Source organism: Pteropus alecto, unplaced genomic scaffold, assembly GCF_000325575.1.
Source record: "Pteropus alecto unplaced genomic scaffold, ASM32557v1 scaffold115, whole genome shotgun sequence".
In the NCBI taxonomy this organism is placed as follows: Eukaryota; Metazoa; Chordata; class Mammalia; order Chiroptera; family Pteropodidae; genus Pteropus; species Pteropus alecto.
In genome coordinates, this window is record NW_006436814.1 from 3610223 (window position 1) to 3629283 (window position 19061).

The 19061-nt window shown below is 43.1% G+C and overlaps 1 protein-coding gene and 1 non-coding gene across 2 annotated transcripts in view; both read left to right on the top strand.

Annotated features, from left to right (window-relative positions):
- Window positions 1-16073, top strand: part of CDC42BPA (CDC42 binding protein kinase alpha) — a 217974-nt gene extending 201901 nt beyond the window's left edge. Inside the window, 5 exon segments of the mRNA XM_015591278.2 lie at window positions 1897-2020; window positions 2730-2847; window positions 8527-8644; window positions 11385-11542; window positions 11876-16073. Of these exon segments, the coding sequence (XP_015446764.1) occupies window positions 1897-2020; window positions 2730-2847; window positions 8527-8644; window positions 11385-11542; window positions 11876-12007 (650 nt within the window). The 3' untranslated portion in view covers window positions 12008-16073.
- Window positions 9798-9916, top strand: LOC112481739. Its single transcript, XR_003047015.1, has one exon. It is a non-coding gene; the product is annotated as a 5S ribosomal RNA (ribosomal RNA).
- Window positions 16074-19061: the final 2988 nt, after the last annotated feature.

The window sequence follows — 19061 nt, forward strand, 5'->3', positions numbered from 1 at the left end:
CAAATTTCTGCATAACAGGTATTTATATATTTAGGATCTTTTGTGGTAGATCTATTTAATGAAAACATATTTATAGTACATTATGTATTTAAAATAATTTAAACTGATTTAAATGTAGGTAAAAACATTGTCATCAAGAAAACACATGAAAATGTTTATACCAGTATTTCGGAGTAGTGGGGTAATCATCTTCTTTATGCTTTTCTTCACCGCCCCCCCCCCCATATTCTTCCAATAAATTTGTATATTCTACTGTCAAAAAAAATCAATCAAAATTTGTTTCGTTTGTTTGTTTGTTTTTAATTCTAAAATACACACATAAAACTGCTTGGCTTCAGACTTGATGCTGTGGTACATACTCTTGGCACTGGCACCATCTCGTACAGACTGGTGACTGCAGGATGTTCCAGGATGACTTGAGAAAGATTATTCAGGTTTTAGAAATGCAGTCCACTCAAAGATGGGTTCACCACGAAGCTAGCAAAACAAGGTTTAGGGCCCTCGTTTCCAAGACCCTGTTCTTAATTTTGGTTAGAGGCACTGCAGACATCTGTTCAGGGTGGATTCTGCCTTGTTCTCACTGTGTGTGACCATGACAGTCATAAACTGTGTCCATTACCGTTTGTGTCCGCAGGGTACAACCTGTTCCCCCGGCCTTTTCCTGTGCTTTCATCTTTCTGCTCTAGGCTAGGGGTAAAAGCAGAGCTTGGAGAAGGAAGACCTGACAGAATTTTGCCATAGTTGTCTTGTCTTTTGGAAAGGGAAGGAAATCTTATTTCCTAGAGACTTTTTCTTTTTCTCTGTCTTGCTTTCTCCTTTATCTCTTAAGAGTTCAAAGTGCTCCTGCAGCCCCTCTGTCCAGGGCCTCCGTGGCCTCTGCAGCTCCTCCGACCCGCTTTGTCCTTGCAATTCTCGGATTCCAAATCGTTTCGCGTTCTCATCTACTTTTAAAAACTCTGTCCTTTTTTCAAGTTTGTTGTTAGGAAAACAATTTGGAGAATGTTGCTTTTTGTACTAATCCTCTTCGGCCTGTCTTACGGGCCCATTTGGCTTCTTCCCGATTCCTTTTTCTCACTTCAGCTTTTTGGGTCTTAAAAACTTGTAAAGATTGGCTTTTCTCTCATTCCTGATTTTATTTTGGGAATGGCGTCGATGATGTCAGTGAGTGCAGTTGTCTGTGTTAGAGCATGTTCACATGTCCCAGCATGTCTAGGGAGTTCATGGCTGATAATTTTGTTTATTTCTAGGTGTTAAAATTGAAATAGAATAAGATGGGCACTTGGTTGCTGGGCGTATATGATTATCTCCCCCAAGAGTAGAAATAGTGACATATTCTTGCCTCTAGTGAGGAAAGCTGCTGGAAACACAATTCCTTTTCTTACTGTACATCTCGCAAATTGGATCTTGCAAAGGGAATATTTTAAAATGTAATAATAAGTTTAATTGTTGTTATTTACATGAATAATTTACCGTCTGTGCCTGATTACCATGCAGGTTGACAGCAGGAGCTTTTTAACTCCCTGAGCCATCGAAACAGATACCTGGAAGGGGAGAGAAAATAATGCGGAGCTGGGGGCGGGGGGGGTGCAGAATGACAGGGCACCACGGCAACGACATTTTTCTTTTTTTCTTCTAATAAAATCATGCCATTTTATGTTTATAATACAGTAAAAGTGAAAATATACTTTGTAAGATGTTTAATTTCAGCATATATCTTTATATAGTTCTGTTGAAAATTATTGCTTATTTACTATGATCAACACAACTTTTAAAAATCAGAATTGCATATACTGTACTTGCACAGTTGATTAACATTTATACTGTTGTAAGAATTAAAGGATAAAAAGCATTTTAGCACTTTAAAGAATATCATTGTTGTTTGCATTTCTTTAACAGAAGGGGACGAACTGGTAGTTCCTGAAACATCGGATAATAGTCGGAAACAAATGGTTAGAAATATCAACAATAAGCGGCGTTATTCCTTCAGAGTCCCAGAAGAGGAAAGGATGCAGCAGAGGAGGTGGGTATTTAACTTATGTGCATCATCCATACAAGCTTGTAGCATCGGAAGGACTGTTTGGTGATGATACTGTATTTGATTTGGGAGGAAAATTTGATCTCTAAAAATCTGTCATTCGTCTGTGGTATAAAACTACAATAATGAATGTGCTTCTCAGTGTCGTTTTAATTACCACTTTCCAAGTTGTGATTATGAACTAGATTAAAGTACATATTTTGATGTATTTCTCTATGTATATGTACTTATGTGAGCTTTTCTATACTATAAACATGAAATGTATCTGTGCGTAACAGTAAACCTGTATATGTTTAAGAATTTCAGATTAACTATTCTCTTTATGAGCAAACAGAAATAGGCTTCAGTATTTCTGGTTACATATAAAAACATTTCTAAAGTGTTATCAATTATTTTAAAAGACATATATAAAGTGGTCAGAATTATCTGTAAAACAGAGTAGAACTTCTTTGATGTCTATATACTAAAAGAACCCTCTCAATTTTCCCACCAAAAATCATAAAATCTTTTATTTGAAATGTAAAACATTTCTAAGTAAATTTTTATTTGAGTATATTCTATTATTTTAATTCTATCCTTATTAATATGACTTCACAGTTTATTTTTATGAAAAAATTAAGTATCCTTAATTTGTTTCTAAAATTACTGAGATTGATCATGAAAAAAGTGTCTAAACAGGTGCTTTGTCTTACAGAGAGATGCTACGAGATCCTGAAATGAGAAATAAATTAATCTCTAACCCAACTAATTTTAACCACATAGCACACATGGGTCCAGGAGATGGAATACAGATCCTAAAAGACCTGCCCATGGTAAGTGTGTTTACGTATGTGTGTGCGTAAATACATATAAGACTTAAAAGGATATATTAGGATAATGAGGAAATGTTTATCTCAGTATATCTTAATATCTGTAAGATGCATGATGACATACCTGATGAGAAAAACATAAAATTTAGACATCTATCAAAAACCAACATATCAAGTTCTTACTTAGTTGCATACCCTATAAGCTTTTCCATACCTAGATTTACTGTTGTTGATGGACGAAACTGCCAGACTCAAAGAGGATGTACACACCAAGATTCATAACCTTGTCTCCAAATCACTAAAACCTCACTAAGTTTTAGCAATTCAGTACAGATACTTGGCCTCCCCGCAACCAGAAGCGCAGTAGCTCGGTCCTTCATGGCTTCATGGTCACACCTCTCATCCGATTGTGGAATTCAGTCATCTTCCTCTGGCTGCTCAGTCTTACATAAAAAAGTACAACGTAGGAAAGCTTAATAACAGAAAGATTGGATTCATGGAACTATTACGTTGAGATTAAGAATATTAGTGGAATTAGCTAATTATGCAAGCCTTATTTATACTTAGCATTTTAGTATCACAGTACTCTCAACAAACTATTAAAACGTTAATGTGACCCTTTTGAATGGGTCTGGCTACTTATCCCCATTGAGCTGCTAGATTTTTCATGTTTGTTGTCACTGACTTTGTTAACCCATGATCACCTTGTTGGTTCTTTTTGTCATTAATACAAGTGACATTTTGTCCTAGCAGTACAATCCAGTTTTTAATGTTCCTTCCATTTCTTTCATGTTTTCTTATCATGTAAGTGCTTTTGTGTTTTCAGGACAAGAAGTTGGTATAAATTTTTGAAACCTGTTCGCCTGTCCATGTTGTATTGCATCAGAGATTTTGTGTGTCTGAGTTCTTGTTCTTCACAGTCTTATTTTATTTTCATCTGGCTTTCTTCTTTTTACTAGCAAAGGATATACAAGCTGGGGCTTTTCATAGGCATCCATTTAATCATCTAGCAAATATTTCTTGATATGCTGTCTGCTTGTCTGGGGGTAGACATCGGTAAACTAAACACTATTGTGCATGTCTGGAAAAATAATAATATGCATGCGTGTGCCTGTATGTGTATATTTATTGAAAAGCTTGTGATACTTTAATATATTCTCAGAATTTAGTATGTTCTTTCCAACGAAATGGAATTATCTGTATTAATGAACTATTTTCAAAAATAATGATGAATTAAATTCGCCTAATGTTAACATGTATGAGAAAGTTTTAAAATACCAAAGCTGTGTGTTGTCATCCAAGCAAAGAGCACGTACCCTGACATTTTTATGTTTTACCCGTTCACATCAGTCTCGCTTCCCCGTGAAATACTTATAAGCTTAGAGCATTTATTGGATGTCTTTGGAAGCTTAATTCTGTTTCCTTTTTACCAAAATGATACTAAAATAGGGTTGTTTGCCTTATGAAGGTGGAAGAAGAAGTAGGTTGAGGGAGTTTTTTTATCTCCTGTATCAGATGTGAACCTTTCATGGGTGTCTTAGTGAGCCAAGAGAATATAAGCATTAACATAACACAGCACATGTGTCTTAGAAGTACATACTGTATTAGTTTTCTTGAAATTTTTTGTCAATTACTTTTTTTCATAAGCGGATACAGGTAATAAACAACCGATTTGTTTCCAGTTGAGTGCAAGAATAATATTTTACCTCCAGAAGATTTGTTTTTAGCATATAACATTTTTCCTAGCCTTTTACCCATTCCTAAAATTGCTAATAAATAAAATTTCTAGCTCAATAACCTCTTAGAACTTTAAGAAGTGATTTTGCCTTTTAAAATCAAAGTTACATTTACACGTAACTGCACATGTGATTTGGAAATAACTTCAGAAAGTACTGATTTCACTCACATTTCTAAATTTAAACCAATACTTTATATAGGAGCCTTTCTTTTAAGCCTACGTAAATTTAGCAGGTTTTTTTGTTTTGTTTTGTTTTGTTTTTTTTAACAAAGCAAGCCTATCTCAACTCATGAGAATGTAAAGTTGGTCAGCATTCTCTTCAGCGAGCCATCCAACCTCTGCTGACAAAGGGAGCATAGCAGGTTTTCTGGAAGCAGTTCTTCAAGAACAAACCTTTGGAAATTCCCACTAGAGAAAGTACTAGGCACTGAGTGACAGTTCCCAAATATGCAGAAGTTATTTTATCTGAAAAACTATAATCTTTGGATACAAAAGCTTTTTTCTACATCTTTAGCTTTATATTATTTTTTTTAATACACCTGAGCACCAAAGGGGAGTTTTTTCCTTGTTAAGAACTCATGTGTTCCTTTGGATATCTAAATGGTGATAAGCATGGGCTGCTTAAAGGTAAATCAATAATTTTTATTGTAGGAATATAGGGTCAGTAAAAGCAAACACATACCACAAATCTATATATGCCAGGAAATGGTTTTAGGTTTCTAAAGAAACAGTTTCATAACACTTCTGAAAGAGGCTGATTGTCAATTCACTTATTCTTTAATTATTTCCGGCTTTTTCAAACATGTAGCAGATTTTTTGCCATGTTTTGATTCTATCACATATGAAAGTACTGAACTAAACTCTGACAGTCTCTTCGCATCTCTTAAAGTCCAGTTTCTACTCACTTGATGATAGTAAAAAAAGAGAATAGCTTTACGAGGTGAATGGTGGTTTTTTGGGGGGCTTTTTTTGTTTTTTTTTTGTTTTTTTTTTGTTTTTTTACAAATCAGCTATTTGAGTACCTGGCAAGAGGATCACAAAATTTAACTTTCTGAGGCTAAAAGTATTTCATTAAGGATTCAGTTCTGATGTGAGATGCTTACTTCATTTTTCCTACGTGCATGTGTCTGAAATGTCGCTTGTAACCAGTGAGTCCATTTTCATCATTACCTTTTCTCCTTCTGTCGTTTTTGATAGCCAGGCTTCCCTTACCCGTCCCCTCATCACCACTCCGGTCTGATCTCCGCTCCGATCAACTTTGAGCACATCTATCACATGACTGTTAATTCTGCTGAAAAATTTCTCTCTCCCGACTCCATAAACCCCGAATGTTCCCCGTGTCTACGCTCTGTCCCGGGTACACCAAGCTTTATGACTCTGCGGGTATGAACAGCCGAGTCAGGTGTTAACTCTTACTAACCTGCGTGGACCCCTCTGCCTGGCTTCCTAGTAACACCGCCGAGGTGGGGCATTTCGCGAACGTTTTCCTTTGGCCTGTCTCTCTCCTCCTCTTTCTTCAAGTTCTATTTTGTTTCTTCTTTCGAAGAAAAAGATGAAGACTGGAAAGATTTCAGTTTTATTTTTGAAACAGTACTGGAGGATTTTCCATGTCGAATAAAATATTATCCCACCATGGTATTTTCATTACAGATACCATGGTAAGAAATAGCCCCTAAGCGGGTCTTTATTTCGTTAAAACAAACAAAAAAGGGATCCCAGGGTCTCTTAATTTTTTTATAGCTCATTACCCATTTTATAGCTCAGTTCAGAGAAATTTTTTATATTTACTGAAATTAAAGTCTGTAGTAGGGCCTATCCACAGGCCTTCTATCTACAATAAACCCCTCCGGAAAAGCTTAAAAACCTCCAAAATAAAAAGCATATTAGTATTAATGAGTAACAGGAAAAATTACAAAAAGATTGTCTTAATAATCTTTGAGTCGCCGACGTGCCTTTAGTTCTAACCGGGATCCAAGATAAGAGGGAAGAAAACACGAATCGTGCTGGATCCTGAAGGATCGTGGCGCCTGCTGCCAGGGCCGTCCAGCCATTCGGCCTTAGGGGCTTACGTCTTTGCGGCTGGTGGCGTCACAGTGGGACGGAGAGCTGGCGGCCGTTAACACTGAATAGCCACGTATCCATCAAGAAATATACGCTTATACTAGTTTCAAGGGAACATTTTCTCAAGTTAGTTTTGCAGATAATCAAGTATTCGAATTGTCATGCAAACCCATTTTCCATAGAGCCCTCTGACTTACAAAAGTGGTAGCGTCCATCTTCATTTGTATATATGCTAATTTTCTTATAATAAAACTAGCTATGGGGTAAGAAATTTATTTTTCTACTTCTGTTTGTACCATAAAATTATTCTAAATTATAATGTTTTCATTGTCATCGACATTAAACTATCATGTCATTTAAGTGTCTTATTTGACAGAATAAGATTCCTTATGATAAAATAAGCCTTAGTTAGCTTGGTAACAGATTGTAGGGAGTGGATTTGAGGGGAATATCATTTACATCAGTCAGAATTTTTCGTATAAAAGAAATGTTGCTTAAGTCAGTCATTTATAAATAGAGACGACTGTCAGTGGACGTTTTTCAACCAAACATCTTCTGCATGTCATGCTTTTATTACTTTAACCAGTATACTTTTATAGGCTTAATTTTTGCCGTTTATTCTAGGGTAGGTTTGTTTTATAGAAAAGGACAACACCCAGGTATTGTAAGGTGTAGAGCAAAAGCAGTGAAAGCGTAAAGGTGGAAGCCGGTCCCCCCGTCTCTCCTGAGCTGTCCTCTCCCGCTCTGCACGCATCGCCGCTGGCCGGCAGGCCGCCTCCCGTGTGTGAATGTCCACGTGCTCGTGCGAGTTCTGTTTAAAGTTTTTTACTTTCTTAGAGAAGAAAAGGTGAAGCATTAGCTTTAAACAAATAACACGCTAAGAATTACAAGGACTTTGCAAATTTGATATATGAACCAAAACGGCAGTGGCTGAATTTGGAGCCAGCCAGCCAGCTTTCATATGTGTGATTCTTAAAATGTGTGATGTGGAGTTTTTCAAGTGACGTTGGTGCATGTCTGCCTGGTGGCCGGCTTTCTTCCTGCCTGAGTCGTTTTGCCATGAGCTTCTCTCAGGCATCTGCCCTGACGGCCTCCTCCTGGTCTGGAAAGGTTGGGGCCGACAAGGGGTCCACGAGTTTTGTTCTCCGCCGTGTCGAGACCACTTGTCCAGCACACCACCTCTCCAGGTGTGTACGACTGTCAAATCCCTCTCCGGCCCATTTTCCTGCTGTAGACACCAGAATTATTCAATAATTAGGCGGAAAACTTCTCAAACCAATTTTCTCAAGTTAAATCGCTTCACCCAGGCTGTGATTGTTGCAAACGTCACATTTATGACTCGGTACTGCTCTGTTCACCTGAGGCGGTAAGGATGCCTGGTGACTGGGGACGTGGACATGTGAACAGCACATTTGATATCACACCAGTGAAGCGTTTACTTGAAAGAACGGACTTTTGATTTTCTACCAGATGGGCTCATTTAGCTATTGAGTTATCCTAAGCAAATAAGAATCTCGTGCACAGTAAAAGCTGTGTTTTGGTTATTTGCAAATGTCCATGTAATTCTGCCCTGCACTGTCACTTTTAACCATATGACTATTACTTACCATTCTCACAGTAAGTAACAACAACAAAATTCATATTTGTGGATAAGTATTTTGGAAAGCATGAGGGAGGCACTTCGTGTTTGGAGTGAGGGTTACGTCTGTCAGTCAGGGTTTTAGTACTTTGGGGGGCAGGAGGGATTCTGTAATCTGTTCCTTGTTCTGTATCACTCTGGTCAAGATCATTTTATTTCTTGAAATTGTACTGGAAAATGCATCTCCTTGCAGAAAATCATTTTCTCTCTAACTGAAGAATTTATCTTTCTCTTCCTCTTTTAGAACCCTCGGCCTCAGGAAAGTCGGGCAGTGTTCAGCGGCTCGGTCAGTATTCCATCCATCACCAAATCCCGCCCTGAGCCCGGCCGCTCCATGAGCGCCAGCAGCGGCCTGTCGGCAAGTAAGTGGCCGGGTGCAGGAAGGCAGGGCAGCGCCCGTGCTGCCCCTGCGTGCCCCAGGGCCGATCCGGCACCCCGCCCCCTCACGCGTGCCTCCGTGCCGTACCGGGTGGCTGCGGGGTCCCAGGCCTGCTGGACGTGCGGCATCAGCACTAGTGCAGAGTTAGCAGGTGCAGAGCCCTCTTAGGGTTACCGTCCCCACGGGGACAGAGCAGTACTGCCGCCGCGTGTGGCGGTGGGCGTTCCCGAGGAAATGGACAAGGCAGAGTCAGAGAGAAGAGTTAGGGGATCCCCTGCCCCTCCAGGGGTGAAGGCACATTCGAGTCATGCTGGATCAGTTGGCACAAGGCCAGCGTGGCTACCTGGTGGGCGGGGCGTGACAAACTGAAGCGCAAGAGGTAGGCAAGGCTCAGGTCAAGTGGGGACTTGGCGCCCAAGGTGAGTCAGTTTTCATGTTTTTAAAAACGCAATGGGAAGCCATCGAAGAGTTTAGGAAAGGACCTGTATCCAGTTTACATTCCTAAGAAGATTTCTGGGGCTGCCAGGCAAGGCAGGGGGAGCGGTCAGGCGAGCTGCGGGGGCCTGGGAGGGGTCGGAGGAAGGGGAAGAGGACAGGGACTCTCCAGACACACTTCCGGAGGCAGGACCCTGAGACCTGGTGCTGAGTTAGTCGTGGGAAGGTAAGGGAGACAGTGAAAAATGGCTCCGAGGGTTCCGCTAGGGCGGGAAGGTGACGGTATTGATTGCTACTCAGCGAGGCCTGAGAGGGACTGAAGGGCGTCCCCGCCAGTACGGAGGTCCCAAGGTAGGAAACACACTAGCCAGGGCATAGGGGCGGGTACAAGCCCTCTGGGCCGTCCGTGAACCTACTTTCCGGGCTTACAGTTTTTCTCATCAGCCCTCTCTCTCTCTCTCTCTTTGGAACTATACAGCATCTCTTTTCTTACGTGCAGAACCGTGGGCTAAGGGGCCATAGAGAGAAAACCTGTGCTCCACGGTGCACGCATGGCCAGGGACTGCCCAGGAGCAGCCTGGGGGGCGGGGGCGGATCAGAAAATGCCGTTCACCTGAGTGCGCAGGATGAGAAAAGCTGCCTGCCTCAGAACGACAGGACTGTACAGATGGAATATTTGGCCGATTTACAAAATTAAAATTGTCTACGGCCACGCCACCCTGAACGTGCCCGATCCCATCTGATCTCAGAAGCTAAGCAGAGTGGGGCCTGATTAGTACTTGGGTGGGAGACCACCTAGGAAGACCAGGTGCTGTAGGCGTAAAATATAAAAATTTAAAGTTTAGTCTCAGTAAATTCACTGAGATATTTGGTAGTTCCTGGATTATAAGCAGTGAGATAGACTGTCAAGTGATCATTATAGCTTCTAATTTGGGGAGGACTGTCCTTGGCCAAGGGCTGCTTTTCTGTCACTTTCTCAGAACTAGCGTGGCGTTGGCTTAGAGATCAGAGTGTAGCTTGAGTGTGCTGACACAGCTGGGGTCCCAGATGTGTCTGTCGTAACTTTAATCTTCACTTTCCTGCGACCGATCTGTAAGAGAAGCAATTGCATTAAGTCCAGTTTCATATTTAAGTGTCATTCAGTCAAAAACCGTATTTGTTGTTTCGTATTCTTGAATACGAGTCGACGCCTCCTAACACTGATTGAGTTTCCCCCTCTGTCTGTCATTCATTTGCCAACATAATGTCAGCGCCCACTCTGTGCCCAGCTGAGCAGGAGTCACCAAGGACGGGGTCCTCACAGGGCAGGTTCCGGCTCCGTCCACGAAGGCTTCTGTATTTTGGGGTTCATTAGGTACATGTGCTTTATAACAACCATTTTTTGACATTTTCATTGAATTCTTAATGTAAAAAAAACTAAATGGATTCGTTAAACCAGCAAAAAGCTAAAACAATCACTATCAATATCTTAGAGTTGTACAAAAACCTCTACACAGTTTTTTTTGACCAATGATCTTAATTTTAAAGCCCAGCAAGAATAAAACATTTTTAAAGCAAAACCTAAAGAATAGAGTTTGCTAAAAGCTGTAAATATTTCCAGAGTTTTTTACCACCCCCTTTCTCCCCTCTGGATGGTGCTCTTCCCCCTCATTAGTACCCCAACTCTAAGATCAAAATAGAGTGCGATTTTAAAGAAACACATCTCAATTTTGTATCAGGCTTTTTGCCCTGTGGAATGAAATTGTTTCTCTTATGTTCCTTTGTTTTTCATAAAAATTCTCTAGAAGTTAAGTGACAGTTATGCGTCCGGTGGGATGTTCTATATTTCTGGGACTGTTCCGTCGTGCTTCATCCTCCTGCACCTGCTGTGTGCCAGGCCCCGCGCTGGGCGCTGCAGAGGCAGAGGCCGTCCGCGCCAGGGGAATGGCAGGCACATAACTGAAGCATCGTAAATGCTGTGCAAGGGATGGCGAGATGCCGCAGGGGCTCCGGGCAACGGGGGAGACTCAGTAAGGCGGGTCCGAGTGGGGACCCCAGCACTGATCTGTGGGAACTGTCCAGCGAGCAGGGCGGTCCAGGCACGGCAAGGGAGCGCAGAGGCAGGTGGCTGTCAGGGTGCCTGGAGCAGGAGCAGCCGTGTGAGCTGGGGTGAGTCAAGGTGACACACTGGACTCACCGTCCACCAGTGAAAGGCTCTCACCGGGGGGTGGCCGCGGGGCCGCGGGCGGGCGGTTTGGCATTTGTCCCCCTCTGCGAGTGTAAAGTCCGACCTGAACGGCGCACCGCAGGGTCCTCGGCGCAGAACGGCAGCGCGCTGCAGAGAGAACTGTCCGGGGGGAGCCGCGGCGCCAGGCGCCAGCCCCTGCCCTCCCCGTCCGAGGGCTCGCTGTCGTCCGGAGGCATGGACCAAGGGAGCGACGCCCCGGCCAGGGACTGTGACGGCGAGGTGAGTGCGCGTGCGCAGCCTCGAGAGACAAGGGGGCGGCGGAGTCCTGTGTGAGAGACTCGCGCTCACGGTCAGCCGAGGCGGGAAGCCGGTCAGTCAGCGGGGCGGCGAAGCCCCACTGCCCAGGGTGCTCAGGCTTCCCGCGGCTGTCGTGAGGACGTGGCTGCGAGCATTCGTTATGCTCAGTGCCTCTCACTCAGCTCGGGAAGGGGCTTTATCCTGACCGTAGAAAAGTCACATCGGTCGTTTTGTCAGGGAGGCTGGAGGGGATGTGCGGTCACTCGCCGCCCTCCCGCCCCTCTGCTGCTCATTGTCTTCCTTCGGGCCCCACAGGACTCTGACTCTCCGAGGCATTCCACAGCGTCCAACAGTTCCAACCTGAGCAGCCCTCCCAGCCCAGTGTCACCTCGAAAGACCAAGAGCCTCTCCCTGGAGAGCACTGATCGCGGGACCTGGGACCCCTGAACCGCCTCGGCCCTCAGACCAGACACCAGAGTCGCCTCCCTCATGGCTCCCCCCACCACCCCCCTCCCACCCCATCCCCCTCCCTGGGGCTGGCGGCGGCAGCAGCAGGGCGGGGCTTGGGGAATTCCAAGGACATGCCTCCCGGATCCAACCCCCACGGTGACCTAACCGCAACCGCCACAAAGGCGACTTTCACGAGCAGCTTAGATTAACACTGATTTCATTTCATACACTTAGAGTTGCTTTCTATAATATTTTACCCCTTCCCGAAAAGGTAGCTTCAGTAGACAGATTACACAAACGTAAGCGCTAAGAGTAAGGTTAGACACGTCGTTCTCACAGGCGACTCACCGAGGTCCCGAGGTAGCACAGGGTTCTCCAGCGGCCCCCAGCCAAGCTCTCACCCGGCACCCACAGTGAATGTCGACCTGAGCGTTGCCAGTAAATCCTTAGTAACTAAAACTGCATATTTTACTACAGTACAGAGTTTAAGTAAATACACAGATGTAGAGGTTAAATACTGAATGTATATAGTAAAAAGAAGCATCTTGTATTCAACGAAAGATGGATGCATATATAAGAGAGAGAGCATTTAATTTAAAGAAATGTGTTGTTTCTTGTCTGTTTTCCAGCGAAGTAACTTTAAGGGTAGACAGGCCTCAGGCTGGTGTGTGTAGAGGGCGAGCGGGAGGGGTCGGGGTTCCCTTTGGTGCCGTGTCCTCCGTCCCAGCCCTCCGGGAGCGTCAGGGAGACACCGAGAGTCTGGTTTCATTGGTTCGGTGTCTGACCAGGGCACCAGACCTTTCACGTTTGAAGCCTCTTCGGCGGCATCGTCAAAAGGCAAATTTACTTCTACCCAAGACATTTCTTTCTCTAGTGGTAGAATCTGAGCCCTACTTCCCATTTTGTATTGTATTTTGGTACCTTCCGCAGATGAATATAGAAATGTAATTTTGTCACCTTCTGGTCCCTTCCATCTGACACGAGGAATGCTGTGGCTTCTGAAGGTCTGTTAAAGGTTCACGGCAGTGCTTTTTCGCTGGGCTAACCGCGTCCCTCCTAAGCTGCAGTGACATATCTGTCCAGGAGCTGAGCTGGCTTCTCCGGGAGGAGTCTTTTGAGGATGGCGTGAGCTTCCTCAGATAAGCCCGGGAAAGGGGTGTAATTACCAAATAATATAAAACCTCAAATGCAAGGACTTGAATAGCCTTAACCAAATACTCTTCCCCAGACCTAGTGGAAAATGAACATGCTCGACCCCAGCGACAGGCGAAGCCCCCGCAGGCCGGCGCCGCCTCGGCCGTGACCGGGTGGTGCTTCCTCCCGCAGCTGCTGTGCTGTGCTGTTAGTTACGTTTCCGTTTGAAGTCCTGCTGTTTTAATCACCACAAGGAAATGAGATGCAGAACCAGAACCTTCATTTCTGCAGTCATTTGATCAGTTAAGCACATGAGTAGAGAAAGAGATAGAAATAAAAATACCTCCTGGAAGCGAAGAGCATCTGCCTCTTTCTTTTCACCTGGTCTGCACTGCAGTGTCTTCTCCCCCCAAGCTCGGTTTACATCCTTCCCCAGCAGCAGCTGCGCCAGCCTCCCTGCCACTGGCCCAGGGCGCCCAGACTCTGTCCCAGATGGCGCTGCTCTGTGGAGGTCACCGAGGCCCAGTGAGGGAAGAAAGGACCCCATCTGGGGATTATAGTGCAAAAGCTTACAGTAGATAAGGTAAAAATATTAACGGCTTTGACACTAGACGTTTCTGGACAGGACGTGTGCTCAGATGTGAGTTGCACTTCGGGCAGGCGTGATTTATGGCACAGTTCTAATCTAAATCTTACTTTCGGAAAAGAAGTGTCGTGTGAAAATACTTCCTACATCCAGTATCAAGGGTCGGACCTTGAGTTCGCTTACTGCCCTGTGACTCTGGCAGCTCCTTAAACTTGGCACTTGCCAGGAGCGGGGGGAACCAAGCGGCCAGCCAGCTCCCCTCCCCTCTGGACCCTCCTTTCCCCACACCCTGCCTACCCAGGCGAGGTTCCAGGACTCTGCACCAGGCCCTTAGTTCATAGCTTTGACAATTAAGTGTGAATTTTTGTTGCCCGTAGGTGCTTATTTTTTAAAGGGTGCTTTTAGGATCATAATATAACCCTACCTGACGCCTGCGCTCCACCTCGGTGAGGCACACCCTTCAGCCTCCAGGGCAGATGAACGAGGGCTTGTCACTGGGCTTGTCACTGGGTGCGTGTTCCTATTAATCCAGTACCTTTACCCCAGCACTTCTTGGTTTTCCATAGCAATCTTAAGTGGTCTCATCAGGTGTAATAGAGCAGTCCCAACCCCAATTAGCTTCGAACAGCAGAACAGCAGGAGTAGGGGGAGAAACACTGCCGGGGGTGATACCTTTTTGTGGAGGGGCGGGGGCGTTCCCAAGGTAACGATCGTGCTGCTGGTCTTATCCCCAGAAGCAGGTACCTTCAGAAGCATCTTTGAAGAATGGTTTGAAAAGATGGGGGGGATGAGTGCCAGGGAAACAGAAAACATAATGGTTATTCAAAGGGATCAGTAACAAAGATCACGGTAAAGTATCCTGTGCTGTCTCAAGTCATCCCTTGTTTTCGTGGAGGACATTTTAAAAATGCATATGGCAGCAGGAAGTCATTGCTCTTCTCAGTAGAAAGGAAAAATAAACGAAGAGGCATTTCTGGCATAGTGTATGTGTTGGCATTTGGTGCTATCTGTCTAGCCAAGTTGTTGTCTGACTAATCTTGTCATGTGCTTTAGGCATATAAAATTATATGTATTTCTTCTTGCCAAAAACAAAAGCCTTCCTTATCAAATGATTACTAAAGTAGATCTCACTCCTTTAGTTATGTGTGTGCGCACACGCGCCCACACTTCATAGTTTATGTTCTTGCCCAGGGAGCAGTTTTAAGGCTATGAGATACAACTAGAAAGGGCCCATCTCTTTGGTTTTCCAAGCATTTCTTGTACTCAAGCTCCAGGGAAGAATCTGAATTTCTGTTATGTTTACAGCAACAATCTGTCCTTCCCCAGCTGGCTCTCAGCCTTTCTCTGCCTTCCACGTGGTCAGAATCATGTCCTTTTATTACGTAGCGGCCAAATCTACTTCTATGAAAGACCCGTTGCATTTTCATGGACTCTCAGGTATCACTACAGAAAAGCCAGAGCAGGGCCGGCAGACGTCCCCACGCCCCACATGCAGCTGGACCATTCGCTGCCAGCCGTGGCCGTGATCACACACTGTGGCCTCGCAGCCAAGCAGGGCCTCGGGGAGCCACCATCCACCTTCTGGACAGAGGGGCCCTCTCGGAGGCGGTCAGACTTTGCCCAAATCCACGGGGCACAGCAGGGAAATAATTGGGCACTTCGCACCCCCAGCTGTCCCAGCCCAGCCCGACTTAGATAAGCCTCAAGACATTTCCTTGAGCCCATCTTAACACTTCTTTCTTTGTTATGACTTTAATTTTGGTCAAGTTCGCCGCAGAGTCCTGCTAGATCTGGGGGCCGTGCTTCAGCCAGAGCTCCAGTGGCCGGGCACTTGTCTTCCTTCCCAGGGACAGCCATTACACACGAGAAACCATTTCATTTCCGGGGGGGACTCGATGACAACAAACCAACCCTGAAATTTCATGAAAACAAAATGATCTGCCTTTTTATTTGATAGTGTAATATCATTTATTTTATAAAATTTTTAGGGTTTTTTTCTCATTGTAATATTGTACAGTTTTGCATGGCCTAGGTGTAATCATTTTTTGTTTTGTTTTGTTTAGAATATAATGCTGACAAATATGTGTGTATGGAAGGGGAAAAGATGTTGCTTTGGCCTCTCATCACTCCTTATTTCTTTTTGTTTGGTTTTATGCCCTCGATGTCTTAGGGAACTTTATAAGAGATTCTCTGCTACCACACAATGGCGTGGATTCTTTTGCACAGAAATATTTAAGGTGGGATAGTCAAAATGTAACAAAAGACTCCTCGCCAAAATTTTATGTTGGTATCACTTAATATTAACCAGACTTTGATGTATTGCAATAAAACAGGGAACTGTTAGAATTGAGTATTTTGTCTTTTTTCCCCCTGATTAAAAAGTCTAAACAATGGAGAAAAGGTGGCTGCTGCCTTTGGTCTTCTAGGATCCTGCTTCCTGCCCATCCCCCTCCTCGTCCAGGCTTCCTCCTCACACTGCAGAAGGATGTGGGGTAGGTGTAATCCAGGACTTTCTTAGTTCCTTGCACAGCTCAGGTAAGAATCGGCTCAGTTCTCGAGAAGCTTTCCACTCCCCTCTTCTGGTCAGAACTTCTGAGTAGCCCTGTCGGTCCGCGTGCCAGATTGCATCCACACTTGGACATTACTGGGAATGCCGCAGTGAGGGATTAGGGATGCGCGTGTCTTTTCGAATACGTGTGTTTTCTTCTGATAGATACCAGAAGTACAATTGTAGGTCGTATGGCAGCTCTTTTTTGAGCAGTCTCCATGGCGTTTTCCGTACTGGCTGCACTGATGTTCAGTGCTTCCAACAGTGCACAGGGTTCCCTTTTCCCCACGTCCCCGCCAGTGCTGTTGATTTACTGACGGTCATTCCGACACGTGTGCGGTGATATCTCACTGTGAGAATTTACATTTCCCTGATTAGTGCTGTTGAGCAACTTTTCATTTGTTGGCCATCTGTATGTCCTCTTGGGAGAAATGTCTGCAGGTGCTCCGCCCATTTGTTCATTGGATTGTTTGGGGGTTTTTTGGTATTAAGTCGGATGAGTTCCTTATACATTTTGTACATTAATTCCTTATTGGGCGCGTCATTTGCGAATGTCTTCTCCCATTCAGGAGGTTGTCTTTTTGTTTTATTGTTCTCCGTTGATGTGCGAAGCCGTTTCAGTTCGATGTAGAAAAGATATCGCTAAGAGCGATGTCAGAGTTTACTGCCTGTGTTTTCTCCTAGGAGTTTTATGGTTTTAGGTCTTACATGTAATTCTTTAACCCATTGAGTTTATTTTTGTTTATGGTGTAAGAAATTTGTCTGGTTTTTTCAACATCACTTATTGAAAAGACTGTCTTTACCCCATTGTAGATCTTTGCATCCTTTGTTGTAGATTAATTGGCCATTAATAAGTGAGGGTTATTTCTGGGCTGTCTATTCTATTCCATTTATCTATATATCTGGTTTTTATGCCAGTGCCTTACAGTTTTGATTATTGTAGCTTTATAGTATAGGTTGATCACAGGGTGGTGCCTCCCACTCTGTTCTTTCTCAAAAAAACTTTTTTGTGGTTCCATATACATTTTAGAAATAGGTCTCAGAATGCTATTGGTATTTTAATAGGAATTGCATTGAATCTGTAGATTGCTTTAGGTAGTAAGGACATTTTAACAATATTAATCCTTCCAATCAATGAACAAGGTATATCCTTCCATTTATTTGTATCTTCTTCAATTTCTTCAATGTCTTAGAGTTTTCAGAGTATAGGTTTTTCAACTCTTTGGTTAAATTTTTTCTAGGTATTTTATGCTTTTTAATGCAGTTATAAATGGCATTGTTTTCCTAAGTTTTCCTTCTGATTGTTCATTATTAGTGTATAGAAATGCAAGATTTCTGTATATTGATTCTGTATCCTGCAACTTTACTTATTCTAATAGTTTTTTGGCAGCGTCTTTAGGATTGTCTATATATAGTGTCATGTCATCTGCAAATGAGAGTTTTACTTCTTCCTCTCCGATCCGGATGCCTTTTGTTTCATTTTCTTACCTAACTGCTGTGGCGAGGACTTGTAGTGCTGTGTTGACTAGAAGTGGTGATCATGGGCATCCTTGTCTTGTTTCTGGTGTTAGAGGAATGGCTTTCAGCTTTTCACTATTATGATATTAGCTGTGGGTTTGTTATATATAACCTTTATGTTGAGACATGTTCTTTCTATACCCACCTTTGAGTTTTTATAATAAAAAAATGAATTTTGTCAAATGCCTATTGAGATGATCACATGGTTGTTATCCTTTATTTAGTTAATAATGATGTATCATACTGATGGTTTAGTTGTTGAGCCAGCCCTGCATCCCGGGGATGACTCTCACTTGGTCATGGTGTATAATCCTTTTAATATATTGTTGAATCCAGTTTGCTAGTACTTTGTTGAGAATTTTTGCATCTGTGTTCAAGAATATTGGCCCGTAATTTTCTTTTTTTTGTAATGTGTGTGTCTGGCTTTGGTATCAGGGTAATGCTGGCTTCATATAATAAGTTTGGAAGCATTCCTCCTTCAATTTTTAAAAAATAGGATAGATATTAACTTTTCTTTGACTGTTTGGTAGAATTCACCTGTGAAACCCTCTAGTCCTGGATTTTTATTTATCAGGAGTTGATTACTGCTTCAATTTCTTTACTAGTAATCTGTTTGTTTAGATTTTGTATTTTTTCCTGGCTCAGTGTTGGAAGGTCATATATATACATCTAGGAATTAATCTGTTCTAGATTGTCCAATTTGTTGGCATATAATTGTTTATAGTATTTTTTAGTGATTCTCTGTATGCCTGTGGTGTTGGCTGTAACTCTTCTTTCATTTATGATTTTATTTGGGCTCTAGGTTTTTTTCTGAGTTTGGCTAAAAGTTTGTCAATTTGATTTACCTTTTCAAAGAACCAGCTCTTGGTTTTATTGATCTTTTCTAGTTTTTAAAATTTCTATTCTATTTCTGTTCTGATCTTACCTATTTCCTTCATTTACCTTGGGTTTTGTTCTCTTTCTGCTTCGTGTGTGTGTGGATTGTTCATTTGGGATTTTTCTTGTTTCTCAAGGTAGGCCTGTATAGCTATGAACTGCCCTCTTAAAATTGCTTTTGCTGCATCCTGTAAATTTTGAAAAGTTGTGTTTTGTTTGTTTCAAGATAGTTTTCGATTTCCTCTTCGATCCATTGGTTGTTAGTAGCATGTTTAGATCCATGTATTTGGGGTTTTTTCCAGGTTTTTTTACTGTAGTTGGTTTCTAGTTTCATGCCGTTGTGGTTGGAAAAGATGATTTCAATCTTCTTGAATCTGCTGCGGCTTGTT